The sequence below is a fragment of the Tubulanus polymorphus genome, chromosome 7 (genome assembly GCF_964204645.1).
Source record: "Tubulanus polymorphus chromosome 7, tnTubPoly1.2, whole genome shotgun sequence".
Taxonomy (NCBI): Eukaryota; Metazoa; Nemertea; class Palaeonemertea; order Tubulaniformes; family Tubulanidae; genus Tubulanus; species Tubulanus polymorphus.
The window spans coordinates 14,937,303-14,954,332 of record NC_134031.1 but is presented as its reverse complement, the minus strand read 5'-3'; the positions used below and the strand labels follow the sequence as shown (position 1 = coordinate 14,954,332).

The window sequence follows — 17,030 nt, the reverse complement described above, 5'->3', positions numbered from 1 at the left end:
ATACTACAATCCGGCGGACTCGAACTGTAAACTCTTCCATATCCGGATTTTAATGTTCGTCGCGCAGTTTATTTCCTTTTCCGGCAAGCTACCAAAATGGTGGGTATTCAGCTACACGTTAATTCTAAAATAATCGCCTTCCATCTGTATTTATCAGCGCTTAAATTCACAGAAAACTAGCAGTATTTATTGTGTGAAATTTATGCTGCGTTTTAAACCGATTTTGCGCCGTAAATTCTGCGGATAAACGTCTTAAAACCGATCGTGAAAAATCCCGGAAGTAAAATGCATTCAACTATTCGAAATTTGTTTCCGACACAAAAATTCGAAGTTTTAGGTTGTAATTCAGATTCCACTATCACAGTACTCGATTTATTTTGCGCCATTCGATAAGAAATATTGAAATTGCAAGAAATGGAAATATTCCACTCTTGACTTGAAGTCTTGAGTCATTGAATGAAGAGAATGACGATGTGGTCTTCCTTGTGTTAGAACGAACTGGTGGAATTATCTGGTGATTCTGATTTCATGTTGTTATTTTTAGGCGCTTGTTATACCTGAGAAGTTTCAACACATTCTTCGTGTGATGAACACGAATATCGATGGACGAAGAAAGATCATGTTCGCGATGACCGCCATCAAAGTAAGACTTCTCTCCCTGCTCTATCCCCTCCAAGTCCGGACAGATCGGTCATCCTTATTACCGAGATGATGTATTTTACCGAGATGAAATTAAATATAACATATTTATTTATTCCATATAGATTTTAACCATTGAAATCATATTATATCAATAATAAATGTCTGTTGGAGTCATATTTTACATATTTTGTCGGAAATTTTTGAAGAAAAATAACTTTTAACTTTACCGAGATGAGATCGTCAATCAATCAAATTCAATGAAATTTTATTCCTAACCGAGTTTACGTATTTGAAGTCAAAATTTTTTTAAATAAAAAAATATGTAAAATATGAATCTAGAAGGGTATTTATTACTGATATAATATGATTTCAAGTGTTAAAATCGATAAGGAATAGATAAATATGTTATATTTAATTTCATCTCGGTAAAATACGTCATCTCGGTAATAAGGATGACCCCGGACAGATACCTCCACTCTTCGATCAATGTTCTCGTTTGTGTGAATGAGTTAGAGTCGTTAAACAGATCGTGGTGCTGCTTTGTTTCAGGGTATTGGACGGCGTTACGCTAACGTCGTGTTGAAAAAAGCTGATATTGATTTATCGAAACGAGCTGGTGAACTTAGCGATGATGAGGTCGGTATCATTCTCTTCCTCTTAACTCTCTCTCTCTCTCTCTCTCTCTCTCTCTGATCATTCTCTCTCTTACCTTAGCCTTAGGGTAGCGAGGATCCAGTTCCACACACAGTCCTGACTACAATTACTATTTAAGAGTAGTTTCTGAACTTTTATAATTTCTAAGAGATCAGTTACAAGTATAATCGATCGTAATACTCGCAGAATCAGAATGATTAATAGTTCATTTTGAGAAACTACGATTTTTTATCTCAAATTGCGGTCAAAACTAAGCCTGCTACATAAGGTGACACCGAGATAAGGTAGTCGCGTCAAGTCAGATCAGTGATGAAAATCAGGAATTACCGTTTGATTTCAATATGAAACTAGTTCCACGGCTGTATTTTACTCTGAGATCTGTATTATTCTGTTACCCGAATTAAAAACTTTGCTAACCCGAATAAGGATTTATATTTTTTACGTTGATCTGAGAAGAAAATCAGGGATTACCGTTTTATTTTGACATGAAACCAATTCCACGGCTGTATTTTACTCTGAGATCCACCTTTGTCAACATTCTTTAGGTTGAAAATATTTAAGATTTTATATCGAATGAAGATCAGTGATGAAAATCAGGAATTACCGTTTGATTTCACTATGAAACAAATTCCACGGCTGTATTTTACTCTGAGATCCACCTTACGTTTAACAATATTCTTTAGGTTGAAAATATTTAAGATTTAATATCGAATCAAGATCTGTGATGAGAATCAGGAATTACCGTTTGATTTCAATATGAAACTAGTTCCACGGCTGTATTTTACTCTGAGATCTTGATTTCGTTGAACTTGTTATTTCGAGTCCTAGCACCGGACCGAGAAGTTTTTGTGCTCTAAAACATTTTAATTCTCATTTGATGCTTTTAATTTGTTGTCCTCGTTCGCGGTATTTGAAGCTGTTTCTTCTATTTCCGTAGGTCGAACGCGTGTTGACGATTATGTCGAACCCTCGTCAGTACAAGATTCCCGATTGGTTCCTCAACAGACAGAAGGACATCAAGGACGGTAAATTCAGCCAGGTGATGTCCAACGCTTTAGACAACAAGCTGCGTGAAGATTTAGAACGTATGAAGAAGATCCGCGCTCACAGAGGCCTTCGTCATTACTGGGGGTAAGGAAGACGATCTTTTGACCACGACTGATCAGATCTGTGATGAAAATCAGGAATTACCGTTTGATTTCAACATGAAACCAATTCCACGGCTGTATTTTATTCTGAGATCTGTTTTTGTCCATTACCCGAAAAAATATGAGCGAATATTTTAATCGTTAAGATTTTTACGTCGATCAGTGATGAAAATCAGGAATTACCGTTTGAATTATGAAATATGAAACTAATTCCACGGCTGTATTTTACTCTGAGATCCAAGTTTACGATTTATTGTTAATATTTCTTGCGCGTAGAATCAAATATTTAAGATTTTACTGGATGAAGATCTATGATGAAAATCAGGAATTACCGTTTGATTTCAATATGAAACTAGTTCCACGGCTGTATTTTACTCTGAGATCCATCACCTTTTCACTTACCTTAGTCGAGATTCTTTAGGTTGAACATGTTTACGATTTTACTGGATGAAGATCTATGATGAAAATCAGGAATTACCGTTTGATTTCGCTATGAAACCAATTCCACGGCTGTATTTTACTCTGAGATCTTACCAAACCGTCATTGAATTCTGCTGGAATTAATGGTGTCCTTTTGAAAATATAGAAACAGTCAAAACTCTTAATAAAAGTCGTCGCATTACTGACAGTCCCTCGCCATATTTTGGGCGGTCATGTTCACTTTCGTTTATTTGAAAAATTGTTTCTAAATTTCGGAATGTATTTTATATTTATCTAGTCTGCGTGTTCGTGGTCAACATACTAAGACGACTGGTAGGCGCGGCCGAACTGTGGGTGTGTCGAAGAAGAAGGGTTAATCTGTCAATCAATATATCTCTGATGATGATCGAAGTTTATACTGTGGTTATTTAAAACTGATTAAATTACCATCAAGAGAAAGAGAGAATTGGTTTGTTTTAGTGGTGGTTTAGGTTCCGTCTCGTGTTTGGTTTGTTAGTATGATTTCACTGTGTTTCTATTCTCTGTCCTTGATGTTGCCGGTTTAAATAGTTGGTTACAAAAAATGAAAGAAGTATGGGATTGTTCGTTGTGCAGTTTCGGATGAAGTACCGGTAATAGAACTCAAAGGAGCAACTAAATGAATTCGATAGGATAGCCGAAACGTTGCTCTAAATGAATCTCTTCTTCGATTCAAGAATTTTTAATCTCGGTCTGAATCATTGTGGGATTTCTCTCGTTATCCATCTTACATGGAATGGATATTGTGTATCTTCTCGACGCAATACTCTTAAACCTGCGTAGACTCATTAACGGTCTCTATCTTCAATTAGAGACCGGTTGTGCCCATCATCTTGAAAGCGAATTAGCAAACTCTAAAAGTTGGAATAAAATGACTACAGCGAGCGTCATTTTTAGTAGCTTTTCGATCGAGATTGCTAAACTTTGAATCTTGGGTGTCAAGATGCGGTCTACTTTTACTAATTTGTTTCGGCAAAACTATAAGAGCGACGTTGAGGATTATAAGTAGTATGATCAGTATTAGATTCGTGAAAAATGTTACCGATGCTACGTAATAGAAAAGACGGCGTTGAATATGATTCAACTGTCAATTCCAGCGAGTACTGGGAAAATCGTAAATTCCTGTACAGATATCGAGCCTATACAATGAATCGCCTGTATTCATGAAATAGAAAAGACCGAAGCAAGCGAAGAAAACGTACTATACGCAAACACCACAGGGGCTCATATTTGAAGTTAGGGGGTGAATTGTAGCTTAGATCATTCAGTATCCCTGGTACTATATACATATAAAAAGGAAAGGGTGGAAACTCGTATAAAACTCGTACACTTCGCTTTAAAACTGCTGTAACTCCTAAAATATCCAAATGATTTCGATGAAATCTGTTTTAAATTTTTTAGTAATTTTAAACATCCTATATTTTCTAAATATGTCTACTTGGAGGCCATTTGATAACGTTTCACCACTCAAAATCGCGATTAAATGCGCCGGAGACCCCCAAAATATCCTGTACTGCAATTGCTATGGCAGCAAAAATCCTCTACCTTTCAACTTCAAGTGAAGATCTCGTGGTGATTTCAGCGTCTAAATCCAACAAACGATACATCAATGAAGCACAACATCTAATATTTTGTTCATGTCCCAGGGAAAAAATGTCCCATAAGGTAGAAAAAACCTCTATTGATTACTAATCTAGTAAATTTCGTATCGAAATAACACCACAGAACAAACTTGTTAATTGTGTAAATTGCACACTAACCATAAAAAAGAATTCATTGTGTGACCATGCGAATTATAGGCCTAGAATTTCGGCATTTATTCATTTTTTGCCTATTGAGAACATGTGAACTCATTACATGATCCTTCAAATTCAAGAAGATTTTACTATCGAATTGAATGCACAGTTGCTAAAAATGACATCATTAATGGAGAAAATTCTGAAAAGTTATTCAGTTAATGCACAGTTACTTCAATTACTACGTAAAATTTGAAAAAAAAATATTCGATTTATAATACAAATAATTAAATCAAAATAGAGCCATTATTTGTTATCAAATGTTAGAATTGTAATTAAAATGTACTACCAAGTTTGTTCTCTGGCGTTAGGATGTGAAATTAACTACATTACCAAGTTAGTAATGATGGACCGGGACATTTCTTCCTGGGACATATTTTACCGGGACATTTTGCCGGATACCGGCTGAATCGGGCCATAACGTAAAATTCCTGATGTATCATCAAAACATTTCACGTTTATATATTATTACTGTTATATCTGAGTGTATATCGCTATATTATGATTTTTTTATAGTTCTATCAGAGAATGAACAATTATAACAAGGAATTTCATTATGATTGCTTCCCTACCTTCAATAACCTCTTTTTGAGCTTATTTTACAACAAAAAAATCTTTGAAAAAGATAAAATATCATATGAAATAGAACTTTGAACGCATGAATAAAAAGATTTTTTAGGCAATACCCTTTCCAAACAAGCTCCAGTTTTCAAGGTAAACCATTATGCCCATGGGCAATTTATCATAACGCTGTGGCTACTAATACGTGACCGTACGGTGTTCTCCACAGGTTAGCGATACGGGAGTAGGAGGGTTGATGAAAGTTCATCTGACCTAACCCCTATTTTTTTTCACGCATGCGCGTACGTAGTCACGTACGGGTGGCCACTTTGTTATCATAATCTGCGTAGATGTATACATGTTTACTTCTTCTATGCAAATTAATATATTGAATTGAATTGCATTTTTCTGTGCGGCTAGAGCAACAGTAACAAAATTTTGACATTGGCCCGTTTTTTGATTTTTTTCGCGCGAGAATCAAAAATTTTGTTTTCTCGCGCGAGAAAACTAATAAAAGTTTTTTGTTTTTTTCGCGCGAGAAAACTAAAATGTTTCGTTTTTTTTTCGCGCGAGAAAACCAACAAAAGTTTTGAATTCTTGCGCGAGAAAACAAAAAAAAAACGGTCCAATGTGAAATTTTTTTATCGTTCCTATGTACAGAAATTTTTTTTTATCATGGCCCGAATCAGCCACCATAGTACACGGCGTACTGGGGGAAACCCTGCGTTATTTATACTCTGTACCTTGTACGTAAACGTGTTTGTTGATTATTTTGACTAAGTATTTATGTCGAAATAGGAATTACCCAGCCAGTAGATTGAAATTTATTCATGTGACATGAACTATCCTATCGGAAACCGCGAAACAATCGTTTCAGGGAGGTAATACTAACGAAATAGTTAAAGACAAAAGAATGAATTCATCTGTGTGGCTGATATTCATCCAATGCATTGTGTATCAATTGCATTATACGGTCGCGGCCTCGAGCAAGACCGGAGACCAACTTTCAACGGAACGCCAAGCCATAAACACGCAACTCCAACAGATCAAAACGGAAGTCGAAAATCTGAAAGGATTACGGTCAGATGAAGTGGATAAAATCGGCAGAGAACTGAAGACGTTACAGTCGTCACTGAACAGTATACCGAGTGCGTTAAAATTGTCTTCTTGGCGAATCGGCCTTACAGGAGTAGCATCGACCATCGGGCAATTCAAAAGCGGTGAACCAAGTGATATTATATCCGGAACGCTAGGGATAGTCGGCTACTTAGGTCCGTTAATTTTGCCTCCGAAAGTAGGCATAGTAGCAGCATTGGCGGCTCCATTCGTCAATGCAATTTTGGGGTTAGTTTTCAAAGGTAATAACAAACAAACGAGCATGTCAGTAGTGATTTCCGATATCTTAAAGCGAAGTAATAATGAGTTGCTTATGGCAGAGGCGACGGGCGTCAAAGCCCGATACGTCGATTCGCAGAGATTTTTGGACGGCTTCCGGGAGGCAAACACGTCTACGATTTCCAACGACGAGGTCGGTATTTTGCATTCGCATATTCCGATTTACAGCGGCGTCGCCGTCCTCGCGAAGTTACGCGCTCGAATACAAAACTGTCGAAACAAAACATTCAAAGAATCCGCCGAGTGCGTTAAGATTATCATGGCATATTCGGAGCTTCAAATAATGCGGCAATATATTTTGATGCAAATGTATGCGCTATTGCTGTCAAATGGAAACTATCCTCGAATAAAGAATGGCTATAGACACGTTATAAATGGAGTCTACAAAACAGACAGTGAATACTTGTTTTTCCTGGTACACTTCAAGATAGATTACAGCAATGTACTGGCGCGCTACTTTTTCATGAAAGAACACAAATACGTCATCGATAAATGGCTCGGTATTGTTTACTCGTGCGAGGAGATCGAGGAGAAATTTCGAAATTTCTATAAACAGTTTAGATATGAACAATCCGTTTTGTACCCCTCGAAAAATCTGAATTCGGTAACGGAGGGAGTTCTGTTACAAATCGCTAAAAGATCAAATTCCGGCCTCGATAGCGGAACATTCCTTCGGAGATCTCGGCACGATTTAGATCAGATTTCGATGATAAAACCTGTCGATTGTCTTTTCTGCCAATATTATGATTCACATATAATGTACGAGTTAACGAATACTGGAACGCAAAGATTCTTCTTCAATCCACGCAGGATTATGGCAGCGAGAGTCGAGTCTGGTCGCAATGGTAAACACTTAGTCGTCTTGTACAAATTGCCACCGTCCATTTCGTTATTGCTTATCAACGAGCAAAATCCCGAAGTTGCCTTATCAACAGCTGTTTGCGGAGAATCATGTTTCTACGATGAAAAACACGAAATGATACGTAACATGGATCATTACTGGAAAATACAATATCCAGACAAAATCGAGACAATGCTTTCAACCGATTTCGTTTATCCTACGCCTAGAGCTAATTCGGCATCGAACAGGAAAGCATCCGATGTTATCATGAATATTTTACTCGGACTTCACGCGGTGGCATCTTTTTCGAAAATTGCTATGTTTTGAGGTTTGGGCAATATTGGCCGGTTTTTAAGTGACGTCAAAAAACTAGAAAATGAAAAAATTGCCGAAATAAAGCTTCTTGGATGAAACAAAATGGCGGCAAAGTTGTGATTCGTTATCGGTCACTGAAATTTTGGATTATTTATACGTTTATCTTTGACTATATCCTAGTCCACCTACTGCAAGATGGATTTAAAGCGACCGTTAACTATTATGTGCATTGGAGGTGTAACAACACTAAATTATTATTTACGATTTTTACTTTTTTATTGAAGATTTATATTAGGCATCATTTTTATCTGTATGAAATAACCATTCATCATATTCAATTTCATATTATCTGACTTTTTGAATATCAACTATTTAGTAAATCAAAACAGTCATACTCAAGCAGAGCTGACGCGCCTTTGTTTACGATACGACCCCGATATAAAGTGACATCTGACTCGAGTGATTTTTTATTAGAGTTAAAGGAAACTACTTTAACCAAAAGTCCGTCCATTTGTGGACCAAACTATTAGGCAAACTTTCAACTGTGTAAACACCACTGTAGCTTGGTTTCTATCCACCAATCGGTTGCCTGGTCCAAGAAGGCGGAACCAAAACCAAGAAGGTCCAGCATAGACCGTTCTGGATTATTCTGGTTTTGGACTCTCAATAATAAAGAACAACTATTATATATCATCGTGTTTTTGGTCTTCTTGGACATAACAGGTAAGCAAACCGTATAACTTGAGTTAAGCAATATTTTTACTAAACTAGTAGTACAGTGTATATCTTTTAGGCAGATTAGTTTTTGTATTGAAACCTATATCATGTAGGCCTTTATCTTATAAATAATATTTGTAATCAACATAATAAGACTATAATAATCATTCTGGTTTTGGACCCTCAATAATAAAGAACAACTATTATATGATGATCCGCAGCTGAATTGTACTTTCAAAAAGATCAAACAATTTACATACGTAGGTTTCTTGGCATGTCCTGGGAGAACTCACGCATTGTTCGTTATGTACTATTATACATTATCCGCCTTAATGGTTGTTTGTCTGAAACATTTATACTTGTATCAGACGAGCATTCTAAATCATTTGAAGGTAATCACGGCGCTGTAGTCATGAGAAGAATTCGTGGAAATGAGCAATTATGAAATAAACTTGTGAAACACTCGCTGACCCTTAGTCTGATAAATCGATAATAAGGAGTAATATTAAAGAGTAATATTAAAAAGTAATATTAAAGAGTTTTATTATTTTAATTAATAAGAGTTTGTGTGTTTAGATTTGAATGTACTAATAATGATAAAGAATATAAATAAGAAAGATGATATTTCGGCTTACATTGTATATTACTATTTAGACAAAATTAAATATCGTTCATTATGGGAATTGTGTTCATTGGATAAGTTAAAATAAATGAGTTTGAGGGTTGGAAAAATAGTATCTTATCTCTTTGGTGCGGTTGAGAAGGAGAGCAGACCGGCAGGTATCATGACGTCGAGGGTCGGGTTAAAGTTAGCAGCGAATGAAAAGTCTAGGAATCAGGACCCCAGCTCTGCGTCGTGGTGCTGCGTTGGTTGCTCGTTCCCTTTTACGGCTGGCCGCAAGCAGGGTTCTGGATTTTTCTTGGGTGTGGACGCAGCCGTATAAAAGGGGCCGCACCTCGAAAGAGAGCAAACTATTTTAGAGAGCATTTTCAGGGGAAGCATTAGAAGACTATAGAACAGATAACTTTCGGCTATCCGGTTGAATTGCATCTTCTTGTGTGCGGGATTTGTAACAAAATTCGAAATTAAAAGGTAGGGAATTTTATAAATTGTTGAGACTAAAGTTCAGATTAAATTGTAGAATAAAAGTTGAGTATTATCATATCTAAATCCGGGGTTCCTTTTATTCCTTTGTTTTCGGGTTTCTGTGTTCATGGTCGACTTTCTCGCCAGGGACCGGAGTTTGTAATAGAGGAAAAAGACAATAGAGAAAGGGACCGCGGAACAATATCATCGTGTTTTTGGTCTTCTTGGACATTACAGGACATTACAGGACGTTGCAGGTACAAAGAGGACAAAACCAGGGTCCCAGGCTGTGCGACTACCGTCTGACTAGATTCCCTGTCTAGTTCCAAAGCGTTTTTATGGAGTAAATTTTCTGAAGATGATGTGGTTATTTTTCTCGGAAACAACATTTCTAATGTTCAAGCTATACTCAAATGCTGAAAATGGGCGAATGTAGAATAACGTTCACCGATCTAGAGTCATTGACTACATTTGTAAGGAGAAATCCGAAGATAAAAACAATTTTTATGGTTGATGAATGCCCAGCACTACGAATGTAACCATAAAGATGCTCCGGTCGGTCTATCTGATGCGTTCATCGCCGCACACTGTCCAGATTCGGCAAAGTATTAAACGGCAGCATTCGCCGTGGTAGGATAAAAAATACTGAGATTTTGAATGGGAAAATATATGCAAAGATGATTGACGTAAAAGATATAGTTCCAGTTGAGACTAAATTTGACAAATTCGATGTTAGAATTTATTGTGACAACAACAAGACGCAGTGCCGGTATTGCGGGGGTACCGATCACCTTGTCTTTTGCGCTCGCGGAAATTGTGCTTCAAGTGCAAAGCTGCAGATCATCTGGCGGCGAAATGCTCATTAGGCATTGTTTGTTTTCATTGCCAGACTGAATGACACAAAAAACTGATTGCACTAGACTACGGGAAGTTCAGACAAAACTTTTCAATGAACCGGACTTCAACTCTACTGGTGAACGTTGTCCAATAAACGCCAGATCAAACTCAACCGCCCGTAACTGAAGCGTGTGCAGCTGCCAAATCGCCTAAATCGCCTAAGTGTGTGATAATCGGCGATTCGAAATGCCACCGCCTTATATTCACTGATATTCCAAATAGTGCTTGTGTGAATGGGTTATCGGGCGCCACTGCCGGTGAAATTAGTCAACAACTATTTAGCATTGACAAGTCGTTAGTTCGCGAGGATATAAAAATGACTAATTTGACATTTGGGGACAAATGACATAGCTCTCCAGAAAGAGGATCGCGATCAAGTTATGCTTGATATGACGAAAGTTGTGAATATCCTTCTCAGCCAATGCCCTTCTGCAAATATAAACATATCCAGTGTCTTGCCTCGGAAGGGAAAAGTAAAAGCGTTATGACTTTGAATGAAGGTACATCCCTCGTAAACAGATACATAAAGAAACTTTGTGATAACGAGAGCAGGCTCCATTACATGGATAGTGATAAAACATTCTGCCCACATGGATCAGCGGTACGATCGATGTTCGATTGTACTGTTATCAGGGGTGTACATATCGGTTGATGGAGCGAAAGAACTGACCCGCACGTTCCTGGATGTTCTCGGCTGAAGCGAGCAAAAAAGCCAAGAAGTCAGTCATCATCTTCGGGTAGTCCGAACAGTGTTCAGGCTTCTAAAATCCTTATTACCGGTGATTCACCAGTAACAGCTGTATAATTTCTATGTTTATCTACAAATCTATGAATATATTAATATATACTATAACACATATAAAGTTGCCAAATTTATGAGAAACCCTCTCAATAGTATCAATTTATCAAAGTTTCTGAAAGAAGTAAAAGATATTAAATCACTTCATTAATCTTGTTAATCAAATCAGATCATAATATGTAATCACTTTCACTGATTTTGCAGTTGTATGTATGTGTAAATGTCTTTACTAACTGTATCCGCTTATATTTATATTTGTATGTGTCATACGAGAATATTCTCTGACAATAAAGATATATTATCATTATTATAATGGACTTTTCTACAAACGTTAACAATATCTCGTAGAACTGTTTAGATTGTAAATATTATAGTGATTCTCCTTTTCGTAAGGAAAAGTTTTCTATTTTATCCCTTAATGTACGAAGCATGAACAAAGATTTTGGATATTTTAAAACTCAAATTTTCGGGCATTGGTCTTTCTGAGACTTGGGGCTATTCAAAATAACAACAGCCACATGTGAACGGATACGAAAGTATTTTCAGATGTAGGGAAATGGGATAAGAAAGGATGGGGTATCATTACATTTGAAAAATAATTTGGTTTTTAATCTACTTTCCGATTTAAGTAATGCGTTGATGTTTGTATGGTGGCTGATAAGGGCCATAGCGTAAAATTCCTGGTATGTAAATGAGGGCGCCAGAACGCCAAAACGAAAAAAAACGTCGAAATTTCTCTAAAAGTTCGTTTTGGCGCGCTAAAACGGAGAATATTCCGTTTTGGCGACCCCGCCAAAACAACGAAAAACGTCGAAATTTCTCTAAAAGTTCGTTTTGGCGCGCCAAAACAAAGAAAATTTCGTTTTGGCGCGGTTATTTCCGTTTTTGCGCCCCCGCCAAAACAAGCATTCAACCACAGTAAAATTATTTTTCAATTTGGCGCGTTGATCTTGTGTGTAATTTGCATAAATTTGCATATATGCAAATATTTTACGTATATATAGAATTATTTTACGTGGTTTAAAGTTCGTTTTGGCGGGGCGCCAAAATGAAAGTTCGTTTTGGCGGGGGCGCCAAAATGAAAGTTCGTTTTGGCGGGGGCGCCAAAACGAACTTTTAGAGAAATTTCGACGTTTTTCGTTGTTTTGGCGGGGGCGCCAAAACGGAATTTTCTTTGTTTTGGCGCGCCAAAACGAACTTTCAGGGAAAATTGGACGTTTTTTTTCGTTTTGGCGTTCTGGCGTTCTGGCGCCCTCATTTACATACCAGGAATTTTACGCGATGGCCCTTATCAGCCACCATAAGTATCAGTATTATTACGTGTGTTTCTAAGTTAACAGACTGGAATTGTTCCAGACAAATTAAAGATCGCTAGAAACCGATCGTTATATAAAAGTGGTGACAAAAATAATTTCAATAACTACCGGCCTCTCAATTTTGCCTTGCCTTTCAAAAATTCTTGAAAAAGTTGTATATTATTAACTTATGTCTTATTGCATGGGCGTCCTTAGGGGGGTTCGATAGTTCGAACGAACGCCCTTCAAACGAATTTTAAACGTCGACGAACATCGGCACATGGTCTGCATGCTAAATTTGCAAAATAAAATCTTCTTAAAATCCGTACAAAAGCGTACAGGGGGAGGGGAGGGGTCAGCTAAAAACGTACATACCGGTACTTTCCAAGGGGGGAGGGTTAATATTAATAGTACGTACTTTGTGCACGAAACATAATGTGAATTTCACAAATATCCCCGTTTGCCGACGATCCTAAGTGTGTCTAGTGAAAATAAAATGAATATATTACTTGAAGTTTGTTGGATTATTGATTCACATTGGACTGTTTGGGGTTCGATCATAAGCCGTTGGGAGGATGCAGAATGAACTCTTATTCGTTTAATTTAATACGTTGTTGGGCTTACGTGATAGATACATCTGTTCATAATTATATTCAATAGGTAGTAGAATAAAACAAACAATAGTTTATTTTTATTGTGATCATTATTTCAATATAAACATCTATGTCTGTGGGTAAACCTGTCTTCCTTTAATGTACAGCAAACACTGCCTTAATTGCGAAACCGGTCTCCCTGGGTTTGTTGCATTCAATATATTATATTTGGATCTCGGGAATTCTCCACTTTTAGTCTTTCATTTCGTCGCCATGGAAGATCGTTGATCAACGTCAGCAGGAACTCTGTTGAATCAGGGTGGATTGTGCCTCCTTTAAACCATTATTCCTGAAAATTCTGTTTTACTGGGGGGAGGGGGGTTACCCCTAAAAGTATGTACGCAAGGGGGGTTATAAAAAAACGTACAATGAGCGTACAAGGGGGGAGGGGGGGGGGTTAAAAATACCCGAAGTCAAGCGTACGTACTTTATGCACGGCCTCTAACCAGTCTACCTATCGGCCTCAGATTGCACCAGAACGCACCTGCTTGCACGAAATTTTCAAAGATTTTCTGGGGTTGGACCGCAGACCCCGGCCCTCTATTCCTAAAAATGAACTCCCTAAACAAACCAGGGGACGCCCATGTTATTTTGATAAATTTTCTATCATTAATTCCAACCAGTTCGGTTTTAGGAAGAATCATTCGTCTGCCATGGCATTTATCAAAATCTACGATGAAATTCCTAACAATCTTGAAAATAAAAATCCCACTATCGGTGTTTATCTGGATTTGTCAAAAATTTTTGATACAGTCGATCAAGAAATATTATTGTCAAAATTGGATTTTTATAGAATTAAAGGTGAAGCTTTATGCTGGTTTAGAAATTATTCGGAAAATGGACAACAAACAGTTCAAATTGGTAACTGTAAATCACGACTTTTGAATATATCTACCGGTGTGCCCCAAGGTTCAATTAATGTCAGAAAAATTTTTGCAGATGACACAAAAGTCTTTGCGAGTGGTTCCGATATTAATCAACTTGTTCCGACCGTATCTAGCGAATTTGATAAACAAGCCACGTGGTTTCACGCTATTAAATTGTTTGACTGTTTGAATAGTTAATTATTTGACTGTTTAAATAGCAAATAAAGTGTAATAAATTGAGTATATTGTCACTCATTTATTTTTTAGATTAATTCACAAATCTGATTCAATAACTGTTTTATTATTATTATTTCTATGATTATTTCCATTTAATTTTTTTCCATTTCTTACTTAATTTCATATTTTCGTTAATCAGATCTTTACTGATATTTTCATAATAAAAGTATAATGCTGCTTAAATTAAAGCTCCAACTAAATAATGTTTCAAGTCAATACTTTCGGTTGGAATGAAACATCCATTTATTAAAGAAAAAAAATTAAAAAATTAATAAATGTTTACTAGTTTTTAATTTAATGTTTTATAATCATTTTTAAAATATAAAACTTTTAAATGATTAAATCAAATAACAATTTAACATTTCAACAGTCAAATAATTAAACATTTCAACAGTAATAATTCAACATTTTAACAATTTAACAGTTATTCATTAACTTATTTCAAGTTATTAAACTATTGTATAATTATAACATACAGCTTAATCTTATTTCAATATAGAATTATTATTATTTCCATAATTGATATGTTTAATTGTTTGATAATGCTTTGATTTATGTGATCTTAAATATTTGCCACCACAATAACAATACACTTTTTCATTAGGATTAATATTTTTAAATTCATTATCTAATTCATATTGAAGTCCAATATTAGATGAATTTTCATTATAGATAATTTGTTTATTATTAGAATTGAAATAATATAATTGTCGTTTTTCAGTTCTTAAGTTAATCAAATCATTGTAGCCTTTAGAAAGTATTAAAGCACTATCTTTTTCATTGAAAGGAGTTTCAAGAATATTTATAATTTTTCCAGCTAAATTACCTTTATAATTTAAATCAGTTTTAAATATTTTAGGATTTTTGACGCCATTATCAAAAGTATATATTAGTTCAGTGATTAATTACGTTTCATTTGATAATATTTGATTAATTACAGTAATATTATCAATTTTACGATGTCTTTCATACACTAAATTTGTTGCTGAGATATAATTTTTAATGTTAAATAATGAAAATAAGTTATTAGTTTCTTTTATTTCGATTTTGAATTTGGGTTCTTCTTCGTTCATTTTTATAACAAGATTTTTATTAAAATGAATCTAACCTCAACAAATATAAATATTCAATGTTAAAATATTAATTGTTTCACTCACACTTTACTCACACATTTATATTTAAAGATCTAACTCATACAAATATAAATATTAGAATATGTTTAAAATATAAATTATTTCACTCACACGTTACTCACACTTTTATAATTAATATCTATAATTATTTCTCTATATTTAATGTTGAAATTCTAAATTGTTTTGCTAGCACTTTACTCACACTTTACTCACACTTTTCATGTTTAAAATTGATTTTATATTATTCGAAATCTATATTTGAATATATTTATCTAAATCGTTATGCTAACACTCTATTCACGCTTTTAATATATGGAATTATTAGAGTAATCAGATAAATGGGGGTTCAGATGAAAGGTTGAAAGGTTGAGTGAGTAAAAATGAAAATAAATTCGAGCGTGCGAGAATTTATTTTTATTTTTTATGAGCTCGACCTTTCTACCTTTTGACATTATTTGACGTATAAATTGGATAAAACAATTTAACCACAGATCAACCAGTCTTTAACCGGGATCCAGTCGGACACAAACAGCATCAGTGATCGGATTCAGGTACCTGGATAAATCCAGTTCACAATTGTGAATAGAACCGAATGACCGGAAACTGTTCAGCCATGCAGTGCACGCAGTAGCCAATAATCATACCTTCTTGCACGAATACAGCCATGAACACAAAAAACAGAGGCTAGTCGGTAGTGGGTGGATAGTGACGGGGTGCCTGCCCTCCCATTGAGGTTGTCCTCTTCATCAAGACATTTTTAAAAGCTCGTAAATTGGACACTTATCCGTTCGGGAATTACAGCTTTTATGAGGTATTTTTTCAAAGACGTTAAACCTTAGATCGTGGGACCCCACTAGTCGCCGAAAAATGATTAGTTTTTCTTTTCTTCTGGACCATCCTCCCTTGAAGTAATCTGAACGGTTGTGACAGCGCCAAACGGTCGAGGAAAAAATTTATTTCGGAAATTCGATAAAATATATGCTGTTTATCAAGATATTTATTATTGTTATTTTTCTATTATTATACAACTTTACCCGTAGCATTCGGGGAGGAAATTCATTGAATTATTTCCATTGCAGTTTTGTAGTGTCGGTGGCAAGAATTCAAGAATTGCTGCAGTGCTGCGGCCGCAACCAGTGGAGACAGCTTACCATTTCCGTGGTATGTGAAGGAAAAGGTTTTTACATACCCGGGTTTATCAAGATAAAAATTGAATAAAAACATTTTAAAAACGTACCATGAATACGATGAATACAGGTATACGTAGGCCTACTCGTTACACTACAGGAGAGATCAAACACGTGGAAGGACCCAATTACAAACTGAGAAAATTATCATCTAGCTGATTTAAATATATTACTTTGAAATTTAGATGGTGACCATCATGTGCTGCTGATATTACAGCAGGATTTCTATTACTCGTCACTCAGATATTAGTACCAATTTAAATAATGGCTTCTCTCCGCATAATTCCCTTCTTTCTAAGTATATTACTTCATGCCTTGCCAAACACTGAATTACTTACTCACTCACCA

General features: G+C 35.8%; 1 protein-coding gene across 1 annotated transcript; it reads left to right on the top strand.

The window, feature by feature from the left end:
- The first annotated feature begins 57 nt into the window (after positions 1 to 57).
- LOC141908260 (small ribosomal subunit protein uS13) lies at positions 58 to 3,330 on the top strand. Its single transcript, XM_074798218.1, has 5 exons — positions 58 to 99; positions 545 to 643; positions 1,192 to 1,278; positions 2,234 to 2,427; positions 3,163 to 3,330. The coding sequence occupies exons 1-5, from the start codon at positions 97 to 99 to the stop codon at positions 3,239 to 3,241; spliced, it is 462 nt and encodes a 153-aa protein (XP_074654319.1). The 5' UTR covers positions 58 to 96; the 3' UTR covers positions 3,242 to 3,330.
- Positions 3,331 to 17,030: the final 13,700 nt, after the last annotated feature.

Excerpts from the sequence above, each read along its gene's own strand:
- LOC141908260 (XM_074798218.1), top strand. Across the intron at positions 644-1,191 it reads TCGCGATGACCGCCATCAAA|GGTATTGGACGGCGTTACGC; the intron begins GTAAGACTTCTC and ends GCTTTGTTTCAG. Across the intron at positions 1,279-2,233 it reads GTGAACTTAGCGATGATGAG|GTCGAACGCGTGTTGACGAT; the intron begins GTCGGTATCATT and ends CTATTTCCGTAG.